Source organism: Neodiprion fabricii, chromosome 1 (assembly GCF_021155785.1).
Source record: "Neodiprion fabricii isolate iyNeoFabr1 chromosome 1, iyNeoFabr1.1, whole genome shotgun sequence".
Lineage (NCBI taxonomy): Eukaryota > Metazoa > Arthropoda > Insecta > Hymenoptera > Diprionidae > Neodiprion > Neodiprion fabricii.
In genome coordinates, this window is record NC_060239.1 from 4,513,367 (window position 1) to 4,537,702 (window position 24,336).

At 34.6% G+C, this 24,336-nt stretch overlaps 3 protein-coding genes across 6 annotated transcripts; 2 read left to right on the plus strand and 1 right to left on the minus strand.

Moving 5' to 3' along the window:
- The first annotated feature begins 329 nt into the window (after nucleotides 1-329).
- Nucleotides 330-3,380, plus strand: LOC124187729 (probable pyruvate dehydrogenase E1 component subunit alpha, mitochondrial). Of its 2 annotated transcripts, XM_046579795.1 has the most exons (7): nucleotides 330-536; nucleotides 728-745; nucleotides 1,528-1,761; nucleotides 1,954-2,172; nucleotides 2,271-2,519; nucleotides 2,681-2,929; nucleotides 3,028-3,380. In XM_046579795.1, the coding sequence occupies exons 1-7, from the start codon at nucleotides 486-488 to the stop codon at nucleotides 3,211-3,213; spliced, it is 1,206 nt and encodes a 401-aa protein (XP_046435751.1). In that variant the 5' UTR covers nucleotides 330-485; the 3' UTR covers nucleotides 3,214-3,380. The 2 variants fall into 2 exon arrangements, with proteins under 2 accessions (XP_046435751.1, XP_046435752.1); XM_046579796.1 differs by lacking the exon at nucleotides 728-745.
- A 771-nt stretch (nucleotides 3,381-4,151) lies between these two features.
- Nucleotides 4,152-24,256, minus strand: LOC124187711 (protein dopey-1 homolog). The gene is made up of 26 exons (XM_046579770.1): nucleotides 23,581-24,256; nucleotides 22,578-22,839; nucleotides 21,756-22,033; nucleotides 21,026-21,191; nucleotides 20,710-20,899; nucleotides 20,279-20,454; nucleotides 19,919-20,182; nucleotides 18,226-19,792; nucleotides 17,875-18,137; nucleotides 16,623-17,757; nucleotides 16,083-16,508; nucleotides 15,655-15,965; nucleotides 15,382-15,580; nucleotides 14,861-15,262; nucleotides 14,567-14,703; nucleotides 14,309-14,465; nucleotides 13,830-14,201; nucleotides 13,594-13,708; nucleotides 13,323-13,494; nucleotides 12,945-13,156; nucleotides 12,666-12,818; nucleotides 12,346-12,541; nucleotides 11,430-11,441; nucleotides 10,655-10,822; nucleotides 10,380-10,491; nucleotides 4,152-7,332 (listed from the first exon to the last, which is right to left on the minus strand). Exons 2-26 carry the CDS (start codon nucleotides 22,631-22,633, stop codon nucleotides 7,123-7,125), a joined length of 7,449 nt encoding a protein of 2,482 aa, XP_046435726.1. The 5' UTR covers nucleotides 22,634-22,839; nucleotides 23,581-24,256; the 3' UTR covers nucleotides 4,152-7,122.
- Nucleotides 7,722-10,173, plus strand: LOC124187737. Of its 3 annotated transcripts, none has more exons than XM_046579808.1 (4): nucleotides 7,722-7,876; nucleotides 8,173-8,317; nucleotides 8,436-8,652; nucleotides 9,597-10,173. In XM_046579808.1, exons 3-4 carry the CDS (start codon nucleotides 8,535-8,537, stop codon nucleotides 10,124-10,126), a joined length of 648 nt encoding a protein of 215 aa, XP_046435764.1. In that variant the 5' UTR covers nucleotides 7,722-7,876; nucleotides 8,173-8,317; nucleotides 8,436-8,534; the 3' UTR covers nucleotides 10,127-10,173. The 3 variants fall into 3 exon arrangements, with proteins under 3 accessions (XP_046435764.1, XP_046435765.1, XP_046435766.1); XM_046579809.1 differs by having other exon boundaries at nucleotides 7,727-7,876; nucleotides 8,209-8,317; XM_046579810.1 differs by lacking the exon at nucleotides 8,173-8,317 and having other exon boundaries at nucleotides 7,743-7,876.
- Nucleotides 24,257-24,336: the final 80 nt, after the last annotated feature.

Here is a 24,336-nt window from a genome sequence, read left to right on the forward strand (position 1 = left end):
CTTGTTTTCTCGTCGAAAAACAAGGCACGATCTACACATGGATTGATAAAGCAATAATTACGTCTATACGCAATGTAACACTTGATAAATAAAAGCGTGTGATCACAACTCCCGTATTTACAAATTGGTGTTACTCAATTGGCGATAGGCTAAAAACTAATGTTCAAATTCGACGAAATTTGAGATTTCTCAAGCGACGCGGACGCGATTCGTACCAGTTCATACAGCGATTTTCAATCGTTTGGGAGATTATTATGCATTCGCACGGTTCGAGAATCGAACTCCAGTCATACCAATCGTGTAAAATTTCAGCTAACATATCGGGCTGCCAATCGTTGGTCCACGGCGCACGGTCGTTCTCCTCTAAATGTCCGCTGTCGCGTAGCTTGTAATATCCGTGTTCCTCTCATTTGCCAGCTGGGAAATATAATTAAACGTAATTTTAAAAAAATTTCAATTACCTGACACGGCATTCTACCTCTAAAATGATTCCCAACTGCATTAGGAGCATTGGCAGTCAAACGTCGAAAAGAAATGTGAGTTATTCTGAAAAAAATTCGAACTGTTGCTGAACATGTGAATGACCTTAGAAAAAATCCCTTACTTTTTCCTATGATTTGAAAAGTATAGAATTTCAATTATTTTCACTCGCTGTTTTGCCTTTCCTGTAATTTTTCGATTAATGCCTTGAATAATCCTTCATTTTTATATCTCATTCATGGGCAAGTATGGAAGCTGGAGCAAGGTAAATATCCCAGTAACAAATTTAGTTTTCGTTGTCTATGCTTCAGCTAATATTCCAAAATGTTAATTGTAAGGTTTTTTGAGCGTGGTATCACGTGATCGATTTAATTGTAAGAGTTTGTACGAAAATCAATCTTGTTCTTTCGTAAAACATTGATTCGATTTGGAATATTTTTATGATATGACCTTGTTCATGCTGGGAAATGCGCTCTGGTCAGTTAGCACAGATAAATTATCGTATTAATAATTAATCGAATAATCTGCAAAATATAACCTCAAAGCATGTTTTGCGGTGATATAAATAGATGAAACATCTGTACAAAAGTTATTCAGCACCAGCTGACCCCAGAGTATTTACCGACAATAGCACCATAATATTACGTACGAGAAATTCCAAATCAATTCAAAAATTGGTCACGTGGCACCACGCTCAAAACACCTTAATTGCACTTTGCTCCTTGAATAATTCAATCACTCATCTCGTTAAATTTAGCAAATTATAATACATGTACACAGGAACTAAAGCTTAGCCATTTCAACAACTTTGATTGCGCAGCAAAAAATATTTCCTCTGCACATGCAAAATTCTATCTACAACGAAATTATTCAGTTTCAAATATAATGTGCTACATAATAATCACAGTTATCGAAACATTGTCCTGGAGATCCATTTGACTACCTTCGTTTTCTTCAGCGTAACACAAAAATTGATATTAAATGAAATACCTGACGGTATGTATAATAAACAGTTTGCTATAATTGAATCTTTTTTTTTTGTTGCAGGCTGTGTCTTTTTTATTAAACAAGAATAATTACGCGACGGAGGCATCCTTCGAAACAAAGCCATTCCGTTTACATAAATTAGAATCAGGCCCATCCACGCAGGTGTCAGTAACAAAAGAGGATGCTCTCAAGTACTACAAGCAATTGCACACCATCCGTCGTATTGAAACAGCGGCTGGCAACCTTTACAAAGAAAAAATTATAAGGGGTTTTTGTCATCTTTACTCCGGACAGGTATGACAAACTCCCAGCTAACTTTGTGTAAAATTTGTTAATAAATAATCGATCCAAACTTGCACAATTTTGTACAATTTAAAAATAACCATATTTTCGATCTCCAAGTAATTTCATCCTTGAATTTAAAAATTTCACATGAAATGTGTATCACAAAAAGCTTTAACTTACTCTTGATTTTGCTGTTCCTAGGAAGCATGTGCAGTTGGGATGACTGCCGTCCTACGTCCTCAGGATTCCGTAATAACAGCTTATCGTGTTCACGGATGGACTTATCTTATGGGTGTTTCCCCGTTAGGTGTACTAGCTGAACTTACAGGGCGTCAAAGCGGGAATGCACGCGGTAAAGGTGGTTCCATGCACATGTATGCCAAGAATTTTTACGGAGGCAATGGTATTGTTGGTGCCCAGGTAAGCCAAAGATGACTGGGCTACGTTAATGAAATGAGTAGCTATATAACATTATGAATTTTTGGATAACTGAGAATTCTTAAAATTCTACTCACTAGGTGCCGCTGGGTGTAGGCGTAGCCTTTGCTGCCAAATATCAAAACACCGGTGGAGTATGTTTAGCTTTGTATGGTGATGGCGCTGCAAATCAAGGTCAGATATTCGAGGCTTACAATATTGCCAAGCTGTGGGATATTCCCTGCATTTTTGTTTGCGAAAATAATGGTTATGGTATGGGAACCAGCGCAGACCGAGCAGCTGCCAGTACGGACTATTACACAAGAGGAGATTATGTTCCCGGAATCTGGGTAAAGCAAAGATAATTCAATATCATACAAGTCAAAAATTTATATATAATACTTGGTGAATTATTTTACACTCATTAATATTCACCAGACTTTTCGAATAGTTGATAATTCAATTTTGTCTTGACAATATAATTTCATACAAATATGAATTACTTGAACAGGTCGATGGAATGGACGTTTTAGCCGTGCGAGAGGCTACTCGTTATGCCATTGATCACTGCACCAGTGGAAAAGGACCAATTGTCCTCGAAACAGCTACTTATCGTTACAGCGGTCACAGTATGTCAGATCCAGGCACAAGCTATCGTACTAGGGAAGAAATTCAAGAGGTTCGTCAGACTCGTGACCCTATTACCAGCTTTAAAGAAAGGATTCTCAACTCGAACTTAGTTGCAGCTGATGAACTCAAGGTAAACATTCAAACACATGATCTATCATTGACTAATAGCTAAAGCAAAGTGATATTATTTAAATACAAATTAATCTGAACCTTTCACTGTGTTTAAAGAAACTTGAGGCTGAGGTCAGAAAAGAAGTTGATGATGCGGTGAAGATTGCTAAGACAGACAAAGAAATCCCTATGAGTGAATTGACCACAGATATCTACTCTGCACCTCTTGAAAAAGAAGTGCGCAATGTAACCCCTTTCAATCCACTACCTCATGGTAGGCTGGGTCCCGCCATTAATCTTTAGAGGAAATTATGATTCAATCAGACGCTGGTCGTGAGATTGACATGTGGCTGTAATAATTTAGTAGTAAGTGAAATAGAAAATCGACAACTACTACATGCCAGATTAAAAGAATTACATTTGTTTTAAACAGAATACTGAAATTGTGAATAAATAAATTTTCGAAATAACTGTTGCCAGTTTGTAACCTTGACGTATGCATATAAAAACAAAAGGAGAACTATTTACGCCACAAGAATTGTATCGTTATCGTACTATTTCATATTCCTTTATGAATAGTTAAAAAATTTATCTTCAGTAGTTTACGAGATTTTGAGCATACAAAAAGTGGCCTCTTTAGAGATTCTAAATTAACATGCATAAGTAAGAAATATATAGCTAATTTATAAAATAATATGTAGGTGTTATACGTAATTTATATTATTTAAAACTATAAAGTATGTGTTAAATAATTGCAATATGATTTATAGTAATGAATTGATTACCTCCTGCCTTCCAACATCATAGAATTCAATAATGAAAAAAATTATATTCCAAATAAACAATCCTCATTTCTCTCTCATACACGAATGCAACTATTTTACGTAATAAAACAATATTAACTAGAAATCCATATTCGTTCTGATACCTCAGAAAATACTGAACTAACTGCCTAAGTGACATATGACATACTGGCTTACCATGTAAAAGAACTTGACTTCGTTTCAAATTTTCAATATACTATTTAATAAAACACGATTTACTTTTACAGCTGCTCCTAGTCAAAAGTTGTATGAAAAAGAGTAGCTTGAGTGACTTGAGTTAACGATAAGTAAGAACACGGTGTACGAGTAACACGATCTTAGCCTTCAAGTCATTCATGTATTATATAATGTATACAAGTTCTATAATGTACTTTCATTAATTATCTGTTCAAGAATAATCATGTTTTTCGAATATAATAAAAAAATATTACATAAAACATTTGTTGTTATCAGGCACAGTGATTAGATAGCTCTGTCTTCTGAGAAATGAGTGAAATTGAATATGCAATGACTCGATCGTTTGAGAATAATGCAATTTTGTTGAAATAAATATGGTAATTGGACAAAGGTGAAGAACGGACAGTGCTAAATATAATTAAACAGCATTCTAAATTTTAATATCGATAAATAGCGTATACATTCACTAAGATAAAATATATTGATCCTAATGTGTATAATAATATTGACGTATGATTACTTGGAAGGTCATAAAATTTTCCTTGCCATTACTATACAATAATTGATTATAATTTTTAGCGCATAGTCAACAATAATTAGGGTATTTCAATTTTTGTCTTATCTCTTCATGGGATTAATATTTACAAGATGCTATTCGATGAGCTTGTGAAGTAGAGTACATTTATAAACTACTTCGATGATCAAGATTGTTCAAAGAGGTGCTTGAAAAGTGGGTGACAATTAATTTTCATTTTGTTAAAATACATTCAATCTCACTCGATGCATGGGGCACAGTGAATAGAAATAATTGTCTTTACAGAATTGTACTACAACTGCATGAAAAAAAATTGTAATTGACAATGTTTTTTAGCCTTCAATTTTAAAATCATATGACGCTCTGATGATCTATTATTGTCAACAAACTGGACGTAAGATGAATGAACAGTATAAACAAAATGCATAAAACATCATGTAAATAATGTGACGGAATGAAAATTCAGACTATATACTTTCACTATTTAATGTTACCAACTTCAATAAAATCTCAACGTGTAAGGAGGATAACGAGACAAAAAGTTTTAAATCGACTGAGAAATAATTCAAAGAATTATTCACGATCTCTTGAAGATTTAAATGTATAGGAACATATTGTAACCCAGATATATTCCCAAGCGTAATTGTATCGAATGACATGCTTTTTCATTCGACTTGATCTTGAGAAAATTTTGGGATATCACCTAATAATAAACAAGTAAAATGTTTCGCTAGCTTCGGTCATCGATTGAATAAAGTAATAAAAATATTCAGAATGCTAAGACATCAACTTTTCAGATCAACACCCTATGTACAGTTACATGTCTATGAGCAACTTCTACTCTTTTATACGTTCGCCTGCTTTAAAGTACAAAAATATTTTCGTCATCTTGATTAACAACATCGATGATACAGCCTGAGTTATCTAGTACATACTTTATCCTTCATACAATTCCTAGCTCGTTTTTAGCAAAGTCCTAATACAAATATCTTTAAACAATTTCAATGCCTAAAGTTACGAATACTTATTTAAATGGCCAAAATAATTTTCAAATCGTAAGGAAATAAAAATACAACAGTCATAATGTCTATCACTGAGATGTACCTGCACGTTACAACTTATTGTACATCAAACTTAAGTTCTCTGAAATATTATATTACTTTAAATTTAACAATAGAACTGTCTAATTATTTAAACGTGTTTTTGTGAAATTATGTGCACTACGTATATAATTAAAACTTCGGCACAAGCTTAATGTCTCTTCGTTTAATACTTGGTATTTTAAAGATTCTACCAGTCATTAGCAAGTATTGGAAACAAGAAAAGAAAGAAATCACACGATATCCATTCATGAATATAAAATTGTATCGAGATAGATAAATTTTCATTATATTGTTTGATCCTATTTAACTGCACCAAGTGTTTCAAAAGCATTGCAATCAAACATTTCATAAAAATGTCGACTAAAGCCACTATGAAACACCAAGTATTTCCATAACTACTCACAACCGAACGAGGAGGCAAGCCTAAGCTTTGATAATCGAAATCAATAATCGATAGTGAGAAATAAACTACACTTTAATGAACTAGATCCTCGACTACCTTACTAATTGTGAATCACCAAACATATTATTTGCTGTTTCCCGTTATTATACACATATCGTATTAAAATAATAAGCACAATCGGCAATAGCAATGTTAACAAAAATGTAAGACCACAGCAATGCATGATAACAACCTTTACTGACAATAGATCATACAAATGAATTATTGCTACTGCTGATTAAACATCACGCACCTACTATTGAATGAATGAATTAATTAATTATTGCTACTGCTGATTGTACTATTATTCAAGTACTCCTTATTTCAACATAACCCCTATAAGTAAACAATTTCACATGAAATTGTAGTGTTTTTAAATATAAATCAGAATAAGAATTGATGTAAAACTTTCGACTTTCTGTTTACAATGAAACAACTATTCGGAAGAATATGAGAACATGTAAAATTACTGATACGAGAAAATAGTTTCATGACTAAATATTTCACGAGAATATTCCGTACCTCAATTAATTTCCTGTAACCTGTACTGATTATTCAGAGTCATTACACAAACTGTATATTAATGATGATAAAAGCATAAGAATAACAATACGGATGCAATCGGGCCAACTGTCAGTAAAGAGAGCACAGATACATGCAAGATAAATATAATTCACATCAGAGTTACTAACAGTGGCATATCGTTAACTATACAATTTATTTCCTGAATAAAATGTAAATGTTAAATATACTCGCAGGATTGATGTCATAAATTAACACACACAAGACAACTAGCAGGTTGAATCTATAATTTTGGTTCAAGTTGCAGTTTCTAGTATGCAGGAATATGACATAGTTTCAAAGATAAGGGTTTGCAGTTATTGAGAATCGACAAATATATCGTGACATATAAAACTTGACATCCCATTTAGAATTATTAACAACTGAATAAATATTGATTTTTAATATTATAATGTATTTTTCTAAACGACCCGTTCCTAGAGCGACTTCGATAAAAAAAAATGCTGAAAGTTTGGCGCTCTGGTGATTTTATACTTAACACCATCGTTGCTAGTTTCCAAATCGAGTTCATAAAGAAAAACCTTAATTATTGAAAATGGATATGTTCTACTATCTCGAAAGACCGGATGGCATCTTTTCGAGAAAGTCTTGTTCGATCACTGCTTCTAATTGATTGATATTCAATGTTTCATGTGAATCAGTCGATCTACGACTTAGTGCTGTAAAGAACGGGTGCAGATCTTGTAACGAGCGAATGTTGTTCGATGCCAGTAGAAGTTCGCCAGGTGACGATGTCAACGGAGCAACCTCTCCACCATACTGTAATTTAATACGATGGAATTAAAGGCACTGGAAAATTCATTATTTTGTTCAAAGTGTAACTTTTTATCGTATGCAATAAATATTCAATTGTAGTATGTGTAGCATAGGAATCTCTTTCGTACTCGATCTGAAGGTTTATGACTAATAAAATACACACTTATAACTACATTTCATTTTAAACATAGATGAATAGCCCAGAATATACGAAAGCAATAAAGCATAAATCTAACGCTTTTAATAAAATTTAAAACAAACATGCAACCGTTTGAAGATAAGCACAGAGCACCTATTTTATTCGACCTGTATACATTGGACCGGTTCCAGATGTAGTCTAAGGAAACTTTATTTTTAAACCATGGGATAAGAGAAGGTGAGTTCGAAATGTCAGAACAGCAGGCTTTAAATTAAAAGATTGTACTAGTCTTGCAGCCATTTGCAATTTGAGTAAAGACTGGAGACACGTGTTGAATATTAATATTAGTCTAATTTTGAGAGTTGATCTTGATAATCGTATTTATATGCAATACTAGGTCATGCAGGGGTAAGTTCGTATAATTCTGTTCATAAATGAAAACTTGAATGAAAATAACAATCGCATAATCAGAGACGGGATTAATTACTTTGTGGTTAAAATATTTCAATGTGAATGCCGACTCATTAAATGTCAAATCCAATATTTAAGTGCACCACGAGTCACATTTTATATAAATTTAGTTTTTCACAAGGTATCAACCAAAGCTGTGTTAATCTCTCTCTATATCGGCTAAATCCTAGAGAAGCGATAATAAGAAAATGTTAACATCACATTCAATGAATTTTTTTGTTTCATTTCACTAGATTTGGAATCTTTAAGAATATTGGTATACTTTACAGTGTGCTGACAATTTGAGCGGACTATAAAGAATAACAAATAATATGCAGCTTTCTCAGTTTGATATTGTCAAACACTTCTACAACAGGATTTTACTCCGTAACATAAAGAGTAATTATAATTTGATTACTCTACCTATAAAATTGCCGAAAAACATAACGCGGATTACGAATTATTCAATCCCTAGTTTCACGTAACGGAGTCTCAAATATTAGAGAATTTTTTTCAGAAAAACTGGATTTCACCAGTACTGTATAAAGCAATCCATATACCTATGTGGCTAAACTAATAATGAATAATAAAGGCACTAGACTTGCATACACATCAGATGACAGTGAATGATGAACAGAGTCAACGAGTCAGTGCAGAATTAACCGGCAGAATGAACGGACTCAAACACGTGTGTATGCTGATTTTGAGCATAAACGTGTCGACAACTATTTCTCGTAAGTCTGTTAGAAAAGATTAATTTTATGCTAATGAAAGATTCTCGATTTTTGAAACAATCATCTTTCTTTTTTACTCAGTTGAATACCTGGCGTACAGAGTTTTCTTGTTGAATGCAAATATAATGTATGTATATTTAAAGGAACAATGCCAATAAGCACTATTTATAATTTTCATTGTTATGACTAGTGATTTTGCAGTAATGCAGAAAGCAAATAAATTATTAGTGCATTATAACTAATACTTCACGAGAGAATGACCTTGAATTTAAGTTGTGCGCTGTAATCTTTACTAGTCAGTATGCTGAAGATATTTTGCCACAACATTTTTGCAGTTTTGAACCCGATTCGGAAGTGCATTAGCAGAACTTTACTCGCTACTGTTATTGTAATATTCAAAAACTCTGTCACACTTTATTTGAAACTTTCTGAATGTATGGATAAAAAACTGTTTGTGAAAAATGAAGATGTAGCAAAGGGCATTTGCGTAACTAATGTAGAACGGTTTGATATTTTTTTGTGTACCTCTAAAATATTGTATGATTATTCAGTAAAAATGAAACCTGTAGCAACGGGTGTAATGGCGTAGTTAATAAACAGGGCCATAATTGCTTAACTAGGCTTAATTGAGTCTAGTTGATATTAATTGATGAGAATAAAACGAATATTGTGAATGAAGATGTAATAATAAATAATTATACAACGATAACATCACTTAAATCTGTCAAGTAATAACAAGCGTTAAGATTTCGTCAAGCGATAGATAGGCTAGATAAAATGCTGTTATCTAATTAATGGATATTTACTAGTAGTGGGTCTCAAGTGTACCAAAGAAAAATCTTTCCAACTATTTGAATACCTAATACTTTACTTAGGTAATAATACTTCGGTCAGGTACTGAAGTATGCGATAGTACCTAATCTAAAAGTGACTTTTGTTTGCAGAATACGTAGATGATTCAGATTACGAGGACTATGGTGTTTACGATGAATTTTTATCGAATGATATCAGACCTATGCAACAACCTAAAAAACAAGTAGATACTACCCAAGATGATTTTTACATAATAAATGATTATGCGGAGGCAATATCTAAAAATGATGTAAATAAAAATTATATACATGCTGCGAACGAGGAAATAGCTTTGGATCTAGAGAAAGACGAAGGATCCATACAAGTGATTAAACCGCCTTATCAACATCTCAAATGGTTACAATCACCAGAAAGAGTGTATCAGTACACAAAACATAGAATACCTGGTTACGATTATCATGAGTTAGATTTCATGGGACATAAAAAACTAAATAAGTGTGATGCGAGATCTGTTTGGTCTCACTGCGTTTGTCAATTCACATGCTCTAACCCGAATGAAGTTGATTGTTACATGCCATGTATAAGTGGATGCGAGTGTAAAGAAGCATATGTATTTGACGAAAACTCACAACTATGTGTACCACTAGAAATGTGTCAATAGCAAGAAAATATAAACATTTATGAAAAATAAAACTGCTAAGTCAAAAATTTATAACATTGAGAATAATATAACCTATTTTGTTGATGAGTTATTATTCTGTTCCAAACATTCCCTTTCATGTCATTCGCATAGAGTGAAAAATCATCAAACAAATGTGAGGCAACGCAATTCATAAAATACTGTTTATGACCTCAACTAGGTTTTCACAGTACTCTTTAATAAATGCTCACATGTTAGAATGATGAATACATACCTTAGTGTCCATAAGCCTTGCAATTCTGGTAATGTGAGGCACAAAATCTGTTTGACGCTCGCCGTTCTGTATACTGTCTGATGCTGCATCACCCACAAATGCCCATCGATACCTAAGTATATCAAATATATTAATGAATAAGAGTATAAATAGGTACTTAAAGAAGCAAAATACTATTGAAGTATATATATATATATATATATGTATATGCATATATATGTATGTATATATTATACAATAACAATAAGCCGTTAAATTTTTTTTGTTATACGAACATTTGAAACTGCGGAAGTCTGTGCGCAGGTAAGAGCAATGCGAGGTCCAAGAGTTTAGCAGTAGCTAATTGTAGTTGTAGCCAGTGTGGGTGTCCGTGAGCTTGAAGACCATTACTGGCATTTACTGCCCATGAGGAATCCAATGCGGATAAAAGTTTAATGTGAGAGCTACATGAACAAAATTAAAAACAATTGCAATTTTTTAACTTGGTTGATATTCAAAAATCACTAAAAGTAGCCAACGGTACATGAAATTTGGTTCGTATGAATGCATGTTATATGGTAAAAAGCCAGCCAAAATCATACAAGGACAACACAAAGTACAATTGAAATTCGTATTATTCCTGAAAGATATGTATGCAACATTATTATTATAGCAATTACATTATAACGGTAATGCTTCATGAAACCCACATATCAATGTTGTCCAAATATAGCACCGGAAATTAGAATAAGACGAACATGTTACACAAACTTTAGTGAATATTTGTTACAAGTCATTCGTGTATCAATCTCAGATTATAATAAGTTTTAGCCAAAAATAAAGACATGTGTAAAATCAAATGTAAAAAAAAAACCAACCGACTTGTACGATACGGAACATAGCATCGAAGAAATTTGTAAAATCAGAAGATTCAAAATTCAAGTACCACATTCATAACTGCAAATGAATTTCACTCCTAATAGAATACTGCTTTCCTATTCATGCCTTGAGTATGCTAAGCAATTCTAAATTTATCAATGTTACAGTTTATTTGTACCTGGGTCTAATTACCTGTTGTGTCGACTGTTGCCCAACACCAACCACCAAAATCATTGTCGCACCACAAATCCAACCATATCACGGATGCCAAAACAGAGCCAAAAACATCACGTTATTAGGAATCATTTTTGTTAGTGTGTGGAGTATGTCAGTGTATCTAAATATTAACAGTTAATATATCACCACTTGCAAATTTAGCTTGACAAGGTATAACTTTCGTTATATTTGTAAAAAAAATTTATTAAAAAAAAAATATGGCAATGTTCTGTAGATTAGAGCTATTAAGAAACATTTAAACTTATTCAGCAGCAAGTAATTTAAGGATAGTTTGCATTATGGTTGTACAATAAGATTACAATTGTAAAATTACGAACCAACCATTGGTGAAAAGTATAGTAGCAATATATATAAGTATATTGCTGCATAAGAATTCACTACTGTAGCACAAGTTAAATATTACCAACACCAAATTAGAAAAGCCTAAAGGCTCTGTCATTTGAAACGTAAATAAATTCCCAGCAATCACATAAGCAGAACTAAGTTAATTACATCCACACGTATTATTAGTCTGTCTAATGACAAATTAAGCGATTAGTTCCTGATCTGTTCTGGATGAGACGAAAATATAAATGAATTTAGGTTGTAATACTTGTACATCATTTAGAGTACTATAATCTTGAGATCTATTGAAGATGATCTCATCCACAATCAAGGATGTGCAAATTGGATGAAGCACATATCAAGTTTCTCAGACTTCAAGATAATTCTAATTGAATTTATACGTTTGTTAGTAGACGAACAAAAATTTCATGGCGCACACAGATTTTATCGTGAAATGAATATATGATAAAGACATTGGCACGTGATTGACTCATAGATTGTACTGTGACAATTATTACATGAGAAAGTATTAGCAGGTACAACTTACGTGAATTCTTCAGTATCAGTATTCAACTCTTGTTCAATGTGTAAAAATACTTGAACCAGTTCACTGACAATAACAGGCCATAAGGACGTAGCATGATGAGGTGAAATTCGCAGTAACAATACTCTAAAGCACAGGAAAACTTGAGCCTGAATGGATGGGATCACCTGAGGAAGCCTCAAACTGTCGGCTAGACGTTCTGCATAGTGAAAAAAGTTGGTGAATTGTTAATAGTGTTACAGGTAGTACGTAATTGCTTCGCAATGGAACATTTACATTTATTACTTTTAATTACTTTTGATAATCTATACAATATGCGTTACCTTGAATTTCGGGCATGTATTTATGATATTGATCCATTTCACTGCAAAGAATAGCAAATGCCAAACGTTTTAGAAGTTGGGCTCTTTGCTCATATTCTTGTTCCTTAGAAGAAAATATGCTAATTCCACTACTTTGTGCCATTGATACTCTGTCTGCAAAGATAAATACACGATACTTAACTTCGTATTTTCCAATATTGAATAGCCAACAGTGATATAAATTATCGTATGTATTCGTGGATTTGTACAGCGAGTAGATCAATATAGAAGTATACGTACTCATTAGATCCCTGAATGTGGTGTTGTCATGTGTCATTAAATTGTCAATTATAGTTCTCCAATAGGGTAAACACGCTGGCGTCATTTGAAATAGCGCAGGATCGAGTAGTAAATCAAGAACATCTTTACGCCATGCTTTTCTAGTATACTGGTAGCCGGAAAGTGAGCTCAGTAGTTGTGAACAGGCAGTGAATGATGCAATATTTCTCATTCTGTAACAGTTATCACAATTGAACCTTGCCTTGCTCTAGTTACAAATTCATAAGTATCACCAAGGAGTGACGGTAAAGACTTCGTCTCCGTAATAAAAATCGTCTGTTCATTGCAGCAAATTCATCAGAAATTTCAACGTACATGATAATCAAAATATAAACTCACGTATGATTTTTCAGATATGGTGTAATATTGTACATGAGATTGGTTAACAGCGTAACTACTCGCTCTTTCTCTTGGGATCCATAACTAACATCCAAAAGGGGTGCCAAAATTTCAGCTAAGACAGCCTGAGCCTGAACGCTGTAGGCAGTATTAGGCGGTGTACCAGGGGTAACTGAAATGTAATCACATGAAAAAAAAAAAGAAACCAGTAAAGGAGCGACCTTGTCTTGGGCAAAAAATATTTCAGGGATAATTATTCTTGATCAATCACCTTCAGACACTCCTTCCGCAACTTCTAAAACATCTTCTCGCACAGCTAAATTTCGTCTTAGCCATGTTGTTTGCTCTAGACATGCTCCGGCTATTTGAGAGCATGATTCCACCAGCTGTAAAAAATAAAAATACACAATGAAACGCGATAAGAAGGAACAAAGTTTTCCTGACATCTTTTTAAGTCTCGGAAGAGATTCACTTGGATAATGCGTAACGAATTTAACTTAAACGTACCTTAGCTGTGATATCTTGTAGATCACGAATATCTTTTTTCTCTTGCATAGGCGGACATTTTTGTATATACTCATTTAATATCGCGAGTAACAGGAACTGCGCAGGTGCAGTTAATGCAAGACTATCTTTGAGTAGTCCAAGTAAAGATGCCCACGATTCAACAAGAGATTGTGATGTATTACTCTGCATGTAAACGTACAACAATTCCAAGACCGATACTTCCAGAGAGAAATCTTGTTTTACGCCGTGAATCGGTGGTGGAGATTTGACTAATTGGTGCACAGTGCGTACAAGTGTATCAATAGGCATAACACGAATAGCGCTGACTAGATGGACCATCACTTGTTGGTTTGGACAGGCTTCAGGTAAGACCTACACAAATCAATCGCCAATACTTTGATAAAACGTATTACATTAAAAGGACTGCAAATATTTTCAAATTTTCATTGAAATTTGGACCTATTGTTTGAAAAGTGAACCTTTTTTGACGCAGCCGACGGTTGTCTTCTTTCATGCCACGCAACTGCAACTGCAGCCAGGAAATTAACACCATGATGAAACGAAATAGGAGATAAGAGTTCCAGTAGCTGATGTTTAACAACCCTGGGGCTACCCACGACACAACTTGCCTGTTCGCTGTCAATATACATTTGATTTAATAATTTGTTCGATTGTCATGTTGTTCTTTTTCATCTATATGTCTTGTAAACTCGATTTAAGTTTAGCAGAAAACTTACTTATCCTTAGTGACAAGTACTGCTTGCCACAAAGCCGAAAGAGAAGCTATTATTCTTGGTAAATGACTCAAAGCTGTTCTTCTTGCATGTAAGTGTTGTTCACTCAATCCAGCCTTATCCTTTCCACTGGCTATTTCCTGAAAAACAAAAAGGCCGGTTGTATATTCATTATGCAATATTGAAATTTTGAATCTCTGTACATCAATATAACTTGCTCAACAAAGTTATGGTACTATTCTACTTTATGTAATGCAAAGGATGAATTCAAATCATTATATTAGATTTACTACTCACAGGTGAAAGTGGGCTGGGCATGAACACATGGATAAGATTATTGAATATTTGCCCAGGATTTGCTCCAGGAATTCCGGTTTGAACAGTTCCACTCAGCGGTTGATTGAACGAATACCCAAGTTGCTGCGAGTTATCAAGTAAGCAGTAATGAAGTAGAAAAGTCAACGCTTCCAAATGAGTAACAGTGTAATCTGCCGGTAAGCAGCATTCGACAGTAGTTATATCTTTCAATTTTAAAGTTAGTGCCGCCTCTTCACTGACGTAATAAGATGCTAGATGTTCTATATTATAACAAAGCTGGTGAATTACAGATGTCACAATTTGCGTGAGAGATGATCCCATAAATGGAAGGCTAGATGTGACCAGCGTTGTCCAATGCTGATGTAAATGCCTCATGTGATCCTACAGAGAAATAATCAGAACGAGAACTCGTGTAAAATATTTACTTAACAGAGCAAGAGAGTGGCAATGACTACAATTCGGAAACAAACTTATATAATTGAGAAATGAGGAATGCTAACCAATTGCAAGGCGCTCAATATACTGGCTAAGAACATTGGCTGCTGAGGTAATGGTGCTCCAGGTATATATTTAAGTGCACTGCCAGTCAAATTTGGTGCATTTCGAGTTGGTGTAGAAGGAGTTGGCTGAGTTGGAGTAACCTCTTCCCCTTTCTGCACACCACATTGATGCTCAAGCATAATTAGAGCTAACAAAAGCCTGAAAATATACAAATTTAAATATTACAGGTCAACATTTTTTTATTTCGTGTATCATAGGATACTGCCACCAACCTTAGTAATTGTATTTGAAAGGCTTCGGTATGATCACTAGCTCTGTATTTACATTTGTTTACGTAAGTGTCAGTCACAGGGTCATTAAACAATACTATTTCTTCAGTGAAAGTAAAAATATCTTCATTTTCTTTCTGGGCATTTTTCATATTTAGGACGCTTGATACCAAGCAATGAAGAGCGACCTTTTGAACCTTACATTTCGCCAATAAGTCAACTATGTAACAACTAAATCCTTTTCCAGAATCTCGAACAATGGCAATAAGTTCAGAGAATATAAGCATTAAAAGCTCTGCGCTTGCTAACTGAACCTATATTTGATAGAAAAATAATCATAACAATTAGTTTATCTTGATTCTATTTGAAGGTAGTGTATTAAGGTATTGTAAAAAGCAAGTCACAGTAATGAATCGTATACAAAAATTTACCTGTCTATTTCCAGCAATCTCCTCCTGGGTCAGTCTCATTTGTCCTAAATTGGGATAATAACTTCTGGCAAAGTATAAGCAAACACTAATCAAAACCTCCAAGTACATGCTACTTCTATACGCTGCTACAAACTCGCTGTTCGCTATGTCTCCATGAAAGTTTCGACCAAATACACTTTTCCTATGTCTTGCTAATAAATTTAGTAGTGCTGTACATTTTGTAGTATTTGCAATACCGGTTGTCGCTGCCGAGCACAAGAACATTCTTGTATTTGTTAAAAGTTCGTTTCTTAGAGTACGCAATGCATAAAGCGTTCTCGTTGAGTCATAAACTCCGCAGTAAAGCAGCATATGAGAGTGAAGATTGTGAACGCCGACACCAGAAGTGCGTCTAGAGTTTGTATCAAGTTGTACCGATGCATCTGACTGTAATAATACATAAATATTTAAAACTTTGATAATATGAAATTCTCGGGTTTTATACTGTCCATTGCTCTGTACTTCACAGGTAAGAACTTAATTTTGATAATCTATACTCACAGGCTTAACTGGCTCCATAACATCACACTGTAGCAATACTTTGTCAATAACTTCGTTAAGAATATCTTCAACAATACTGACACCACTGGAATTGCTGAAATACTCTTCAGCAGTAGTACTTAGTTCCAACTCACACTCTTCATCTCCCATTGTCCAGCTAGGAACTTCAGCTGTTGCTTCAAAGCTTCCCGGAACATCATGTGTTTCATAGCTTGTTGAAAATTCATTTGTACTCTGGTATCTACCAGTCATTATTGTGCCGGCAACTTCTTTGGAGCTACCAGGAATTAACATTCCTTTTTTCGGTTTTTGTACTTTGTTTGTTCTTTCAGGACTACTGGAATCAAAACTATTCGTAATAGAGTCTAATGACGATCCAACATCGCCATTCGCTTTCTTCATTTCGTTTTTATCCTTAATTTTTAAGCTAGAATTTGCAGAATCGAACAAACTTTCATCCAAACTTGCAGTCGATCCTTTATCAAAGTCTTTCTTTTTGAACCTAGTAGCATTTTTTAAAAGTTCTGTTGTCAAACTAGATTTTTTAACACTTTGCAAAGACTCGTCTTCAGTCAAGGAGTCATTAGAATTTGCACTACAGTTCACTGACAACGGATTAACAAAGACGGATATGTTATTATTACCCGAAATACTTGGTGGTACCTCCAATTCTTTCATGAACTGATTCTTCTCCGTTATAAAATGACTACCTTTATCACCATTTGCCAAGGTTGTCACAGCGAATATTCTCTTTGCCTTAACAGGATTTATCAATTTGACTTTCTTTTTACCCTTCTTCCACTTAGCATCATCTGTAGAATCGCTAACGTGATATATAACATTACCATCGACAGAACTGATAGCGTAAATCTTTGCAGCACCTTCAAAATCGTCATGTGGCTCTGACTTTTCTTCAACCACGTCATTTTTAGTGAGTACTGTATTGCTATGTTGAATGCTAACGTGAAGTACGCTCATTCTACAAGTGGAAGGGTCCAGTAACATTGTCAGCACAGGATCAACAATACGTGAAATATCACCACGCAATAAGGAATGCAGCAACCAGGATTGCGCTTGAAGTTTCAGTGGCGAATTATATGCTAGTTGAAGATTATCTAACATTTTCAACAAAGATCTGTAATTACAAGAGAATAAAAGCTGTCAGAACAAAATAATAACTATACTATTTCTATTTTTATAAGATTTTTACATTTTGAAAAAATTATTTAAATGTTCAATACTGTGAACATACTTATCAAACGTCCTCAAGCATCCTCTTAATCTAGGATTAGTTTCAACATCTCGACCTAGATGCCATAGTGTTGCAAATCTGCTGAATGCTTCTACTCTTTTTTCCAGATTGTCACACGTCAGAGTTGTACCTATTATATCCTCAACAGCATCGCAGGAATTATGAAGTGCATGATGCAATTCGTGTAACAGTTCAACACAACGCATTCTGTATTCGTGAGCAGGCAGTTCCCCAAGATGATGCCATAAAGAATGAGCGAGTACCTTGAAAATTAAATCTCCTTTTTTAGTTCAACCTACTTAACCAGCAATTCACTTAACAAGTTCAAGGTTCGAGCTGAGCTCAACTTACTTGAAACACGTTTGTATGTTGTTCTAAAATATTGATGTGCCATTCTTTCAACAAGGGAACCATCACAACTGTTGTTACTCCCTCTCCACTCTGAGGATGAGGCTTCACATCTCGTTGTGCTTTCAATAAAGCAATTAAATCTAATAAGGTTGCCATACTCGTTAATTGGAGTGACGGCTCTCTCCCCAACCAACAGGCGCAAACCACTAAGACTTTTAACCAGTTTGGCAGTACAACTTGCCCTTTAGGTTCTTCTTCTAGCAAAATGCCATCTCCCGGGAGACAATAGGTTGGAAATGTTGATAATTCAACCAACAAGCTTGACGCAATTTTCATCGCATCTTCCCATTCCGATCGTTTGATTGATCCATTTTTTAGTTGCAAGAAATTCAAGCATGTCATTTCAGTGTGCAAAGGTGTATCTTGACAAAAAAATCCGGAATCTTCTAAACTGAGTCTTGAAGTCAATAAAGATTCCAGGCGTATACTTCGTTCTTGGAAACTTTCTCTCGGAGAGACAATTACTAAATCTTCAAACATGTCGGAAACCGTTTTATCTTTAGTCAGTATTCTGTTACTCACCAATTTGACATAAAACAATTCATATTGTCTTAGGCATTTCTCCAACATTGAATTTTGCGCTTGCAAAGCAGGTGACGGACCTCTGTTCAACGATCCATTTGATCCGGTCAAACTTTTCCTCGATAAACTTTTAGGAGTCAAGTTTTCACTCTGAGGTGCTGAACTATTCAAGTTTGTCTCAGAGTAATCAATTTTTAGATTGTCCATACTTTTATTGCGGGCAATCAGTTTAACATCTTCACTCACCACTACAGATATGTTACTGCCATCTGCTTGAATGGTATAACTGTCGCTTAGCTTCGACGTACTTTTACTGCTTTTTTTCTTAGATTTTTTATCACTTTTTTTACCACTGCCACCAGAGTTTGCCCGTCTCCTCGGACTCGGACTTTTGTCCACTGCCAAATTATTGAGCATATCTGTTTTATTTAACTTACTATCCGACTGACTCTTTTCCAGCGGTATAGGAGTCAATGAACTGTCTGCAAGAGCTGTGTTAGGTGAACCCGGATTAAGCATTACTTCTAGCTTTGTTTCAGGCTCTATTTTGTCCACATGAGAAGTAGCTATGGTTGGTTGTACTCTGGATAAAATTTTAGCACACAAGCCAAGACTTTTGGCAATTTCATTAGGTGATAAGACATCGGTGTGGCAGGAAAGCTTGTTAATTACTTGGTAGAATAGGCCTGGTAGATGCTCGGATGGTGTATCTAAAGAGGCATCCAAAGACACTGTGTCTAGCAGAAACTCAGTTAAAATGCAAACCTCTATTAGATTAGGCATTCCACTACCGACCAGATTTACTCTATTCTCTTCAATCTCCTCCAGGCTTTTTACTCTCGCTGAGCAAGCTTTCTCAAACAAATATCCACAATGCACCCAAACATAAGATGGCTCCAACGTTGTAAATAGAAGATTCGCAGATTTCACTACCTCGTTCGATTTTACCGGTTTATCCGATTTTTTACATGCATTATAAAGTGTTCTGAAAGTATATTACACATGTTTCAGAGTAATTTCACTATAGTGAAAAGAACCAATGTATTATGTCATACTGGTTCATCTTCAAGCAAATAACAAGTTGTTGTCATTCAAAAATACTATAACTCACCTGAATACTTCGTAGAGGATGTCGTCTAGAATTACCGGACCAATGTCTGGTTTATCTAATAATGAAACTAGAATTCTGTATGGTTTTAAGTCCTGTGGGTTCTCCTTATACACAGTCCTAAGCGTAGATTTTATCGCTTGAATTAACATATCTTTGGAGAAGATATCAAAGTATGTTGCGGATGCTTCAGCTACTGCTGGATCAATTCTTTTTTTCAAAATGGACATGTTAACTTCCGTTCCCAAAAGCCAAGCAAAAAGTCGTCTGGAATACAAAGATTATTTTTGCACCACATAATTGACTAAGAAAACACTTTTTTTTGCGTGAATTTCGGAGAAACAAACTATTTCCAATCAATACCTGTTCAGGCTCATATCTCTTCGCAATATAGTGACTAGGGCAGCTGTTAGTAATAATACCATATCCTCTCGTATTAATTGGCTATTATGAACTGGAAAGCCTACCAATAACAAATCAAGCGCACTTCGTTGTACTAAAACAGAACTATCCTGAACTCCAGCACATAAAGCAGCAACCTATCATAGAAAAGGAAAGAAGGAAATTGTCATAATACTGCCAAATTCGGTACAATCACGTACTAAAATATTTACTTTAGTTAAAACATTCAGAGCACACGGTAAATATATGGAATGATAATCTATACTGTTTTATTAAATTTGTGCAGATTTCAATATTAGTAGGATCAGAAAATATACTAGAACTACAGGACTCGAAAATTGAATTGACAATAATACTCGGAACTAATCTCTTAAAGCACTGAAATTTCTTACCATAATGTCGATGTTTGTACCCATGATATACAGCTGATCTTCCATGGATAATTTCCTATTGAAATGAGCCAGCACAAAAGATATCGCTGGTAAACGAATCCCAGAATTTGACGCCAAACAATCCCACAAACACGCATAGAAGTGTTCCGGTGAAACCCCATCGCAAACTTTTTCCAGAAGAGAATTTGTTCTAAAGACAATAAAAGAAATATCGTTGGTAAGTGGTCCAGTAGTCTGAGATAAATTATATAGACGAAACCAGGTTCTGACTGTCTTAAGAACTACAGAAAACTACAGTGTTTTGAAGTGAATTTACCTATCGAAGTGGTCAGATCCTTCCTCAAGGCCCGGTAAAACACCGCTAAGAAACCCACTCAATCCAGGACGAAGTCTCTCTCCAAGAGGCACAAAATGTGTCTCGTAAACTGTCAATAATGATGGGCGAACATTCATTGCTGCATGACCCAGTAATGGAAAGAGTCCTGTGAAAAAAAAGGTCACAATAACCGTGTGAGAAATCATCATATTGTGACATTACATATTTCAAATGGTTACTGCGAACGGGATGATTATACTATACTATCGGAGTTGGATGCACTCATGTGTCAGAAACAATTGCTAAAGAGCAGAGATTATTTTTATCGTTGTTAAATGAGAGATCAAGTTCAAAGGTTTCAGGATAAACGATTACGAGAATGTGAATCAGGTACGCTTCTCAAGATATTTGATTGCCGACTACGTGACTGTGGCAAAATTTTCGAAATATTGTTTTCATAAATTGTTTTTATTTGGTTTGAAAGTGACATAAATTTATGCCAATGTAATGTATAACTGCATTTTTGTAGATATTATTTACATGTAGTTGTGATATTTCCGTGCAAATATACTTCGTCTTTTCATATCTGCAATAAATTGCATTTTTATTGCTATTAATGTTGACATTCCTAAATGAACAAACACTTTCATGCATGATTACAATCCACATCTAATGTACATGTATGTAGCCAACCAACTAGCTGCAATTGAATACAAGTGGACCAACTTACCAGCGCTGTATATGAAAAGTTCGTGACTGAGTCTGTTTGTTCCCATGCATTTGAAAATAATGTCGTACGTTTCCAGCGCTTTGAGATGAACACCTGAGGGAAGTGCAGGATGCATACATTGTGCTAGCCTTTTGGATATTTTTATCCTTCTCGGTATGACAGGAAACTTCATATGACTCAAAAGGACCTTATTCAGCTTTCCAAGAGCGGAAATAAGGTCTGCCCATTCGCTTGTGTATTCGAAATTTTTAAGGGCTTTATCCACTGCTGAAACATAGCTGAAAAATGAAGAATGAAATAATAATGGAAATTCATTTATTTGACACAGATAACAAAGGACCCACATTGAAAAGCTTACAGACTAAGTATAGATAAGCGGATGATGCATTTTTCACAGGTCTTAATCTCGTCCACTGTGTACTACGAGGATAGATAAAATCTAATCGGGTTCTGAGAATGCGTATATAATGTTATCACGCATTTTATCACTAAACTGATACTACTAACTTGCGGTGAATTGTGAAAAAAAAGATATAGAATTTGAGAAAACCATCGATCTATAAATATATAAATATAATATTGCATACAGACAATGTATGCATAATAATCATGTGTGATAAATGAGATCCAGACCAAGAATGAGTCATACGTCGGATAGAAGTGTTGATTACAATTGTTACAAGTATAACAAGTACCAGACGGAATTTGACATTTAACTCACACTGACTGTTTGGTAAGTGTGTTTTGCTGTATGTTTATGTAATTCAATACACATATCGTAATATATATTTTAAGGGTGCAAAAAATGTGATTAATACTTACACTCGATATTTTGAGTCTTTCATGAGATCGTACTCTTCCAAAGCTATTGAACCCATCTTCAGGCCTTTGTTGTCTTAGTAGAGTGGTTCGGAGATTAAATAGACCACACTATTTGTTTAGATTACATAATTTATAAAATTTATGAAACGAATATCTAGCCCGGAGGTCTCATTCTATACTGTTCTATTTCTTATCTTGTTATCCATCATGCACAGATAACAAGAAAACCAGACCAAATAGAATCACATTGATTTGTGACTGACTGAAACAAAATTATTATGTGATGGTAAATTGTTTCCTATAAAAACTCTGAATACCGTCCGTATTAGCTTGCATTATCAATTCGTTATGCGTCTGTTATTCAGGACTGAAGACTAAATGAAAATTTGTTGGCTGCATAATAATGCTAATTACCTTTGTCACAGTCATAATCTACTATGCAACACACTGACTTATTTTTGTGCACAATACAAGTGCCGTTGCAGCATCAACTGATTTGAAACGGAACTTTGTACATGGTAACGAAAAACGTGGTGTGACAAATATGCTAAACTAATTTTAAACAATCGATTTGTTTATACAGTATTGAATACACCTATGTTTATTTACAATTTAGTCGCACAGTGAAATATATACTGTAAGTGAATCCAAAGGCTCGATTTAATGGGAAAAATCATTTCCACGCTTTGCAGTTTGAAATTGCAGATAAAATATTTCGGGGCAATGCGTATATTCATGTAATTACGTACATTCTATTATTATTTTGTAATAATGAAGGTTCTACACTAGTTACGTGGCAAATGTGTAGCCAAAACTCTGAGACTAAATTGAAGAAGAGCAACAAAAGACTGAATTTTGTTAAGTAACTGTCATCCGCATATTCTTCATCAATAAGAGGTTATCTTGAAGTGACACATGAGAAAATGACAAGGAACGAAGTTTCATTGTCTATTGAAGATTTTGAAATACTTGCCACCTCATAATTACTTGGTGTATTGTTTACCTTACATTGTTGACATTGCGCGATGCATATGCTGCTAAAGTACAGTACACAGAAAACTTCAATGCAGTTAATCGGGTTCCAAGTGACACGGAACTTGGGAAACCACAGTTCCTGTCAGTTCAGCACTAGTAGATTATGAAATGAACACTCGGCGACAGGTATATCAAATGAATATTGTATTATTTTTCTGGTGTATTCATAAAAAGAAATTTTATTTTCCTCTATCTCTCTCATATGCCTTGGGCAGACTGACATATCTTGAGCTACGGGGAAATTGTAATCATCCACAAACTATGACTAGTGTCATATAAAATTCACTACTGTGCTGAATGAACCTTAACGTAGAAACCCGAGCGTTGCCAGCGCCACACGTTGAGCAATTCGTGTATACGCACAGTCGATAAGACAGACACCTGAGTATTTTTATGAGTTCAGTTCTTACCATAAATCGGCGGCAAAATTTGAATGAGAGAATTTAGAGGATTTTTGAGGCCATGCTCGAACGGATCTGATTATCAGATTTTGATGATGGTATTCAAATTCTATTCGTTTGCATTAAAGGTATTTTTATGTTCGGCAGAATCTTTCACAACCAAAATCTAAGTTTCTATGCTTTGGTTATTAGCAATTATACATGAATTTTTTATACATACACGCACCCGTTTTTTTTTTTTTTCACAATGACCTACTCGCTAATGTAAAATTACTTTTTGACGTGGAGATCGCAAACATTTTTGTAGACTAGATTATCGCCTG

Bases quoted from the DNA above. Each gene is read 5' to 3' on its own strand.
- LOC124187711 (XM_046579770.1), bottom strand. From the start codon at position 22,633: ATGGGTTCAATAGCTTTGGAAGAGTACGATCTCATGAAAGACTCAAAA. The intron at 22,034-22,577 runs GTAAGTATTAAT...TTCATTTTTCAG, and splicing joins AAAGACTCAAAATATCGAGT to CTATGTTTCAGCAGTGGATA. The intron at 13,495-13,593 runs GTGATTGATCAA...ATTACATTTCAG, and splicing joins TGCGGAAGGAGTGTCTGAAG to TTACCCCTGGTACACCGCCT.
- LOC124187737 (XM_046579808.1), top strand. From the start codon at position 8,535: ATGACAGTGAATGATGAACAGAGTCAACGAGTCAGTGCAGAATTAACC. The intron at 8,653-9,596 runs GTAAGTCTGTTA...TTTTGTTTGCAG, and splicing joins CGTGTCGACAACTATTTCTC to AATACGTAGATGATTCAGAT.
- LOC124187729 (XM_046579795.1), top strand. From the start codon at position 486: ATGATTCCCAACTGCATTAGGAGCATTGGCAGTCAAACGTCGAAAAGA. The intron at 1,762-1,953 runs GTATGACAAACT...TGCTGTTCCTAG, and splicing joins GTCATCTTTACTCCGGACAG to GAAGCATGTGCAGTTGGGAT. The intron at 2,173-2,270 runs GTAAGCCAAAGA...TCTACTCACTAG, and splicing joins ATGGTATTGTTGGTGCCCAG to GTGCCGCTGGGTGTAGGCGT.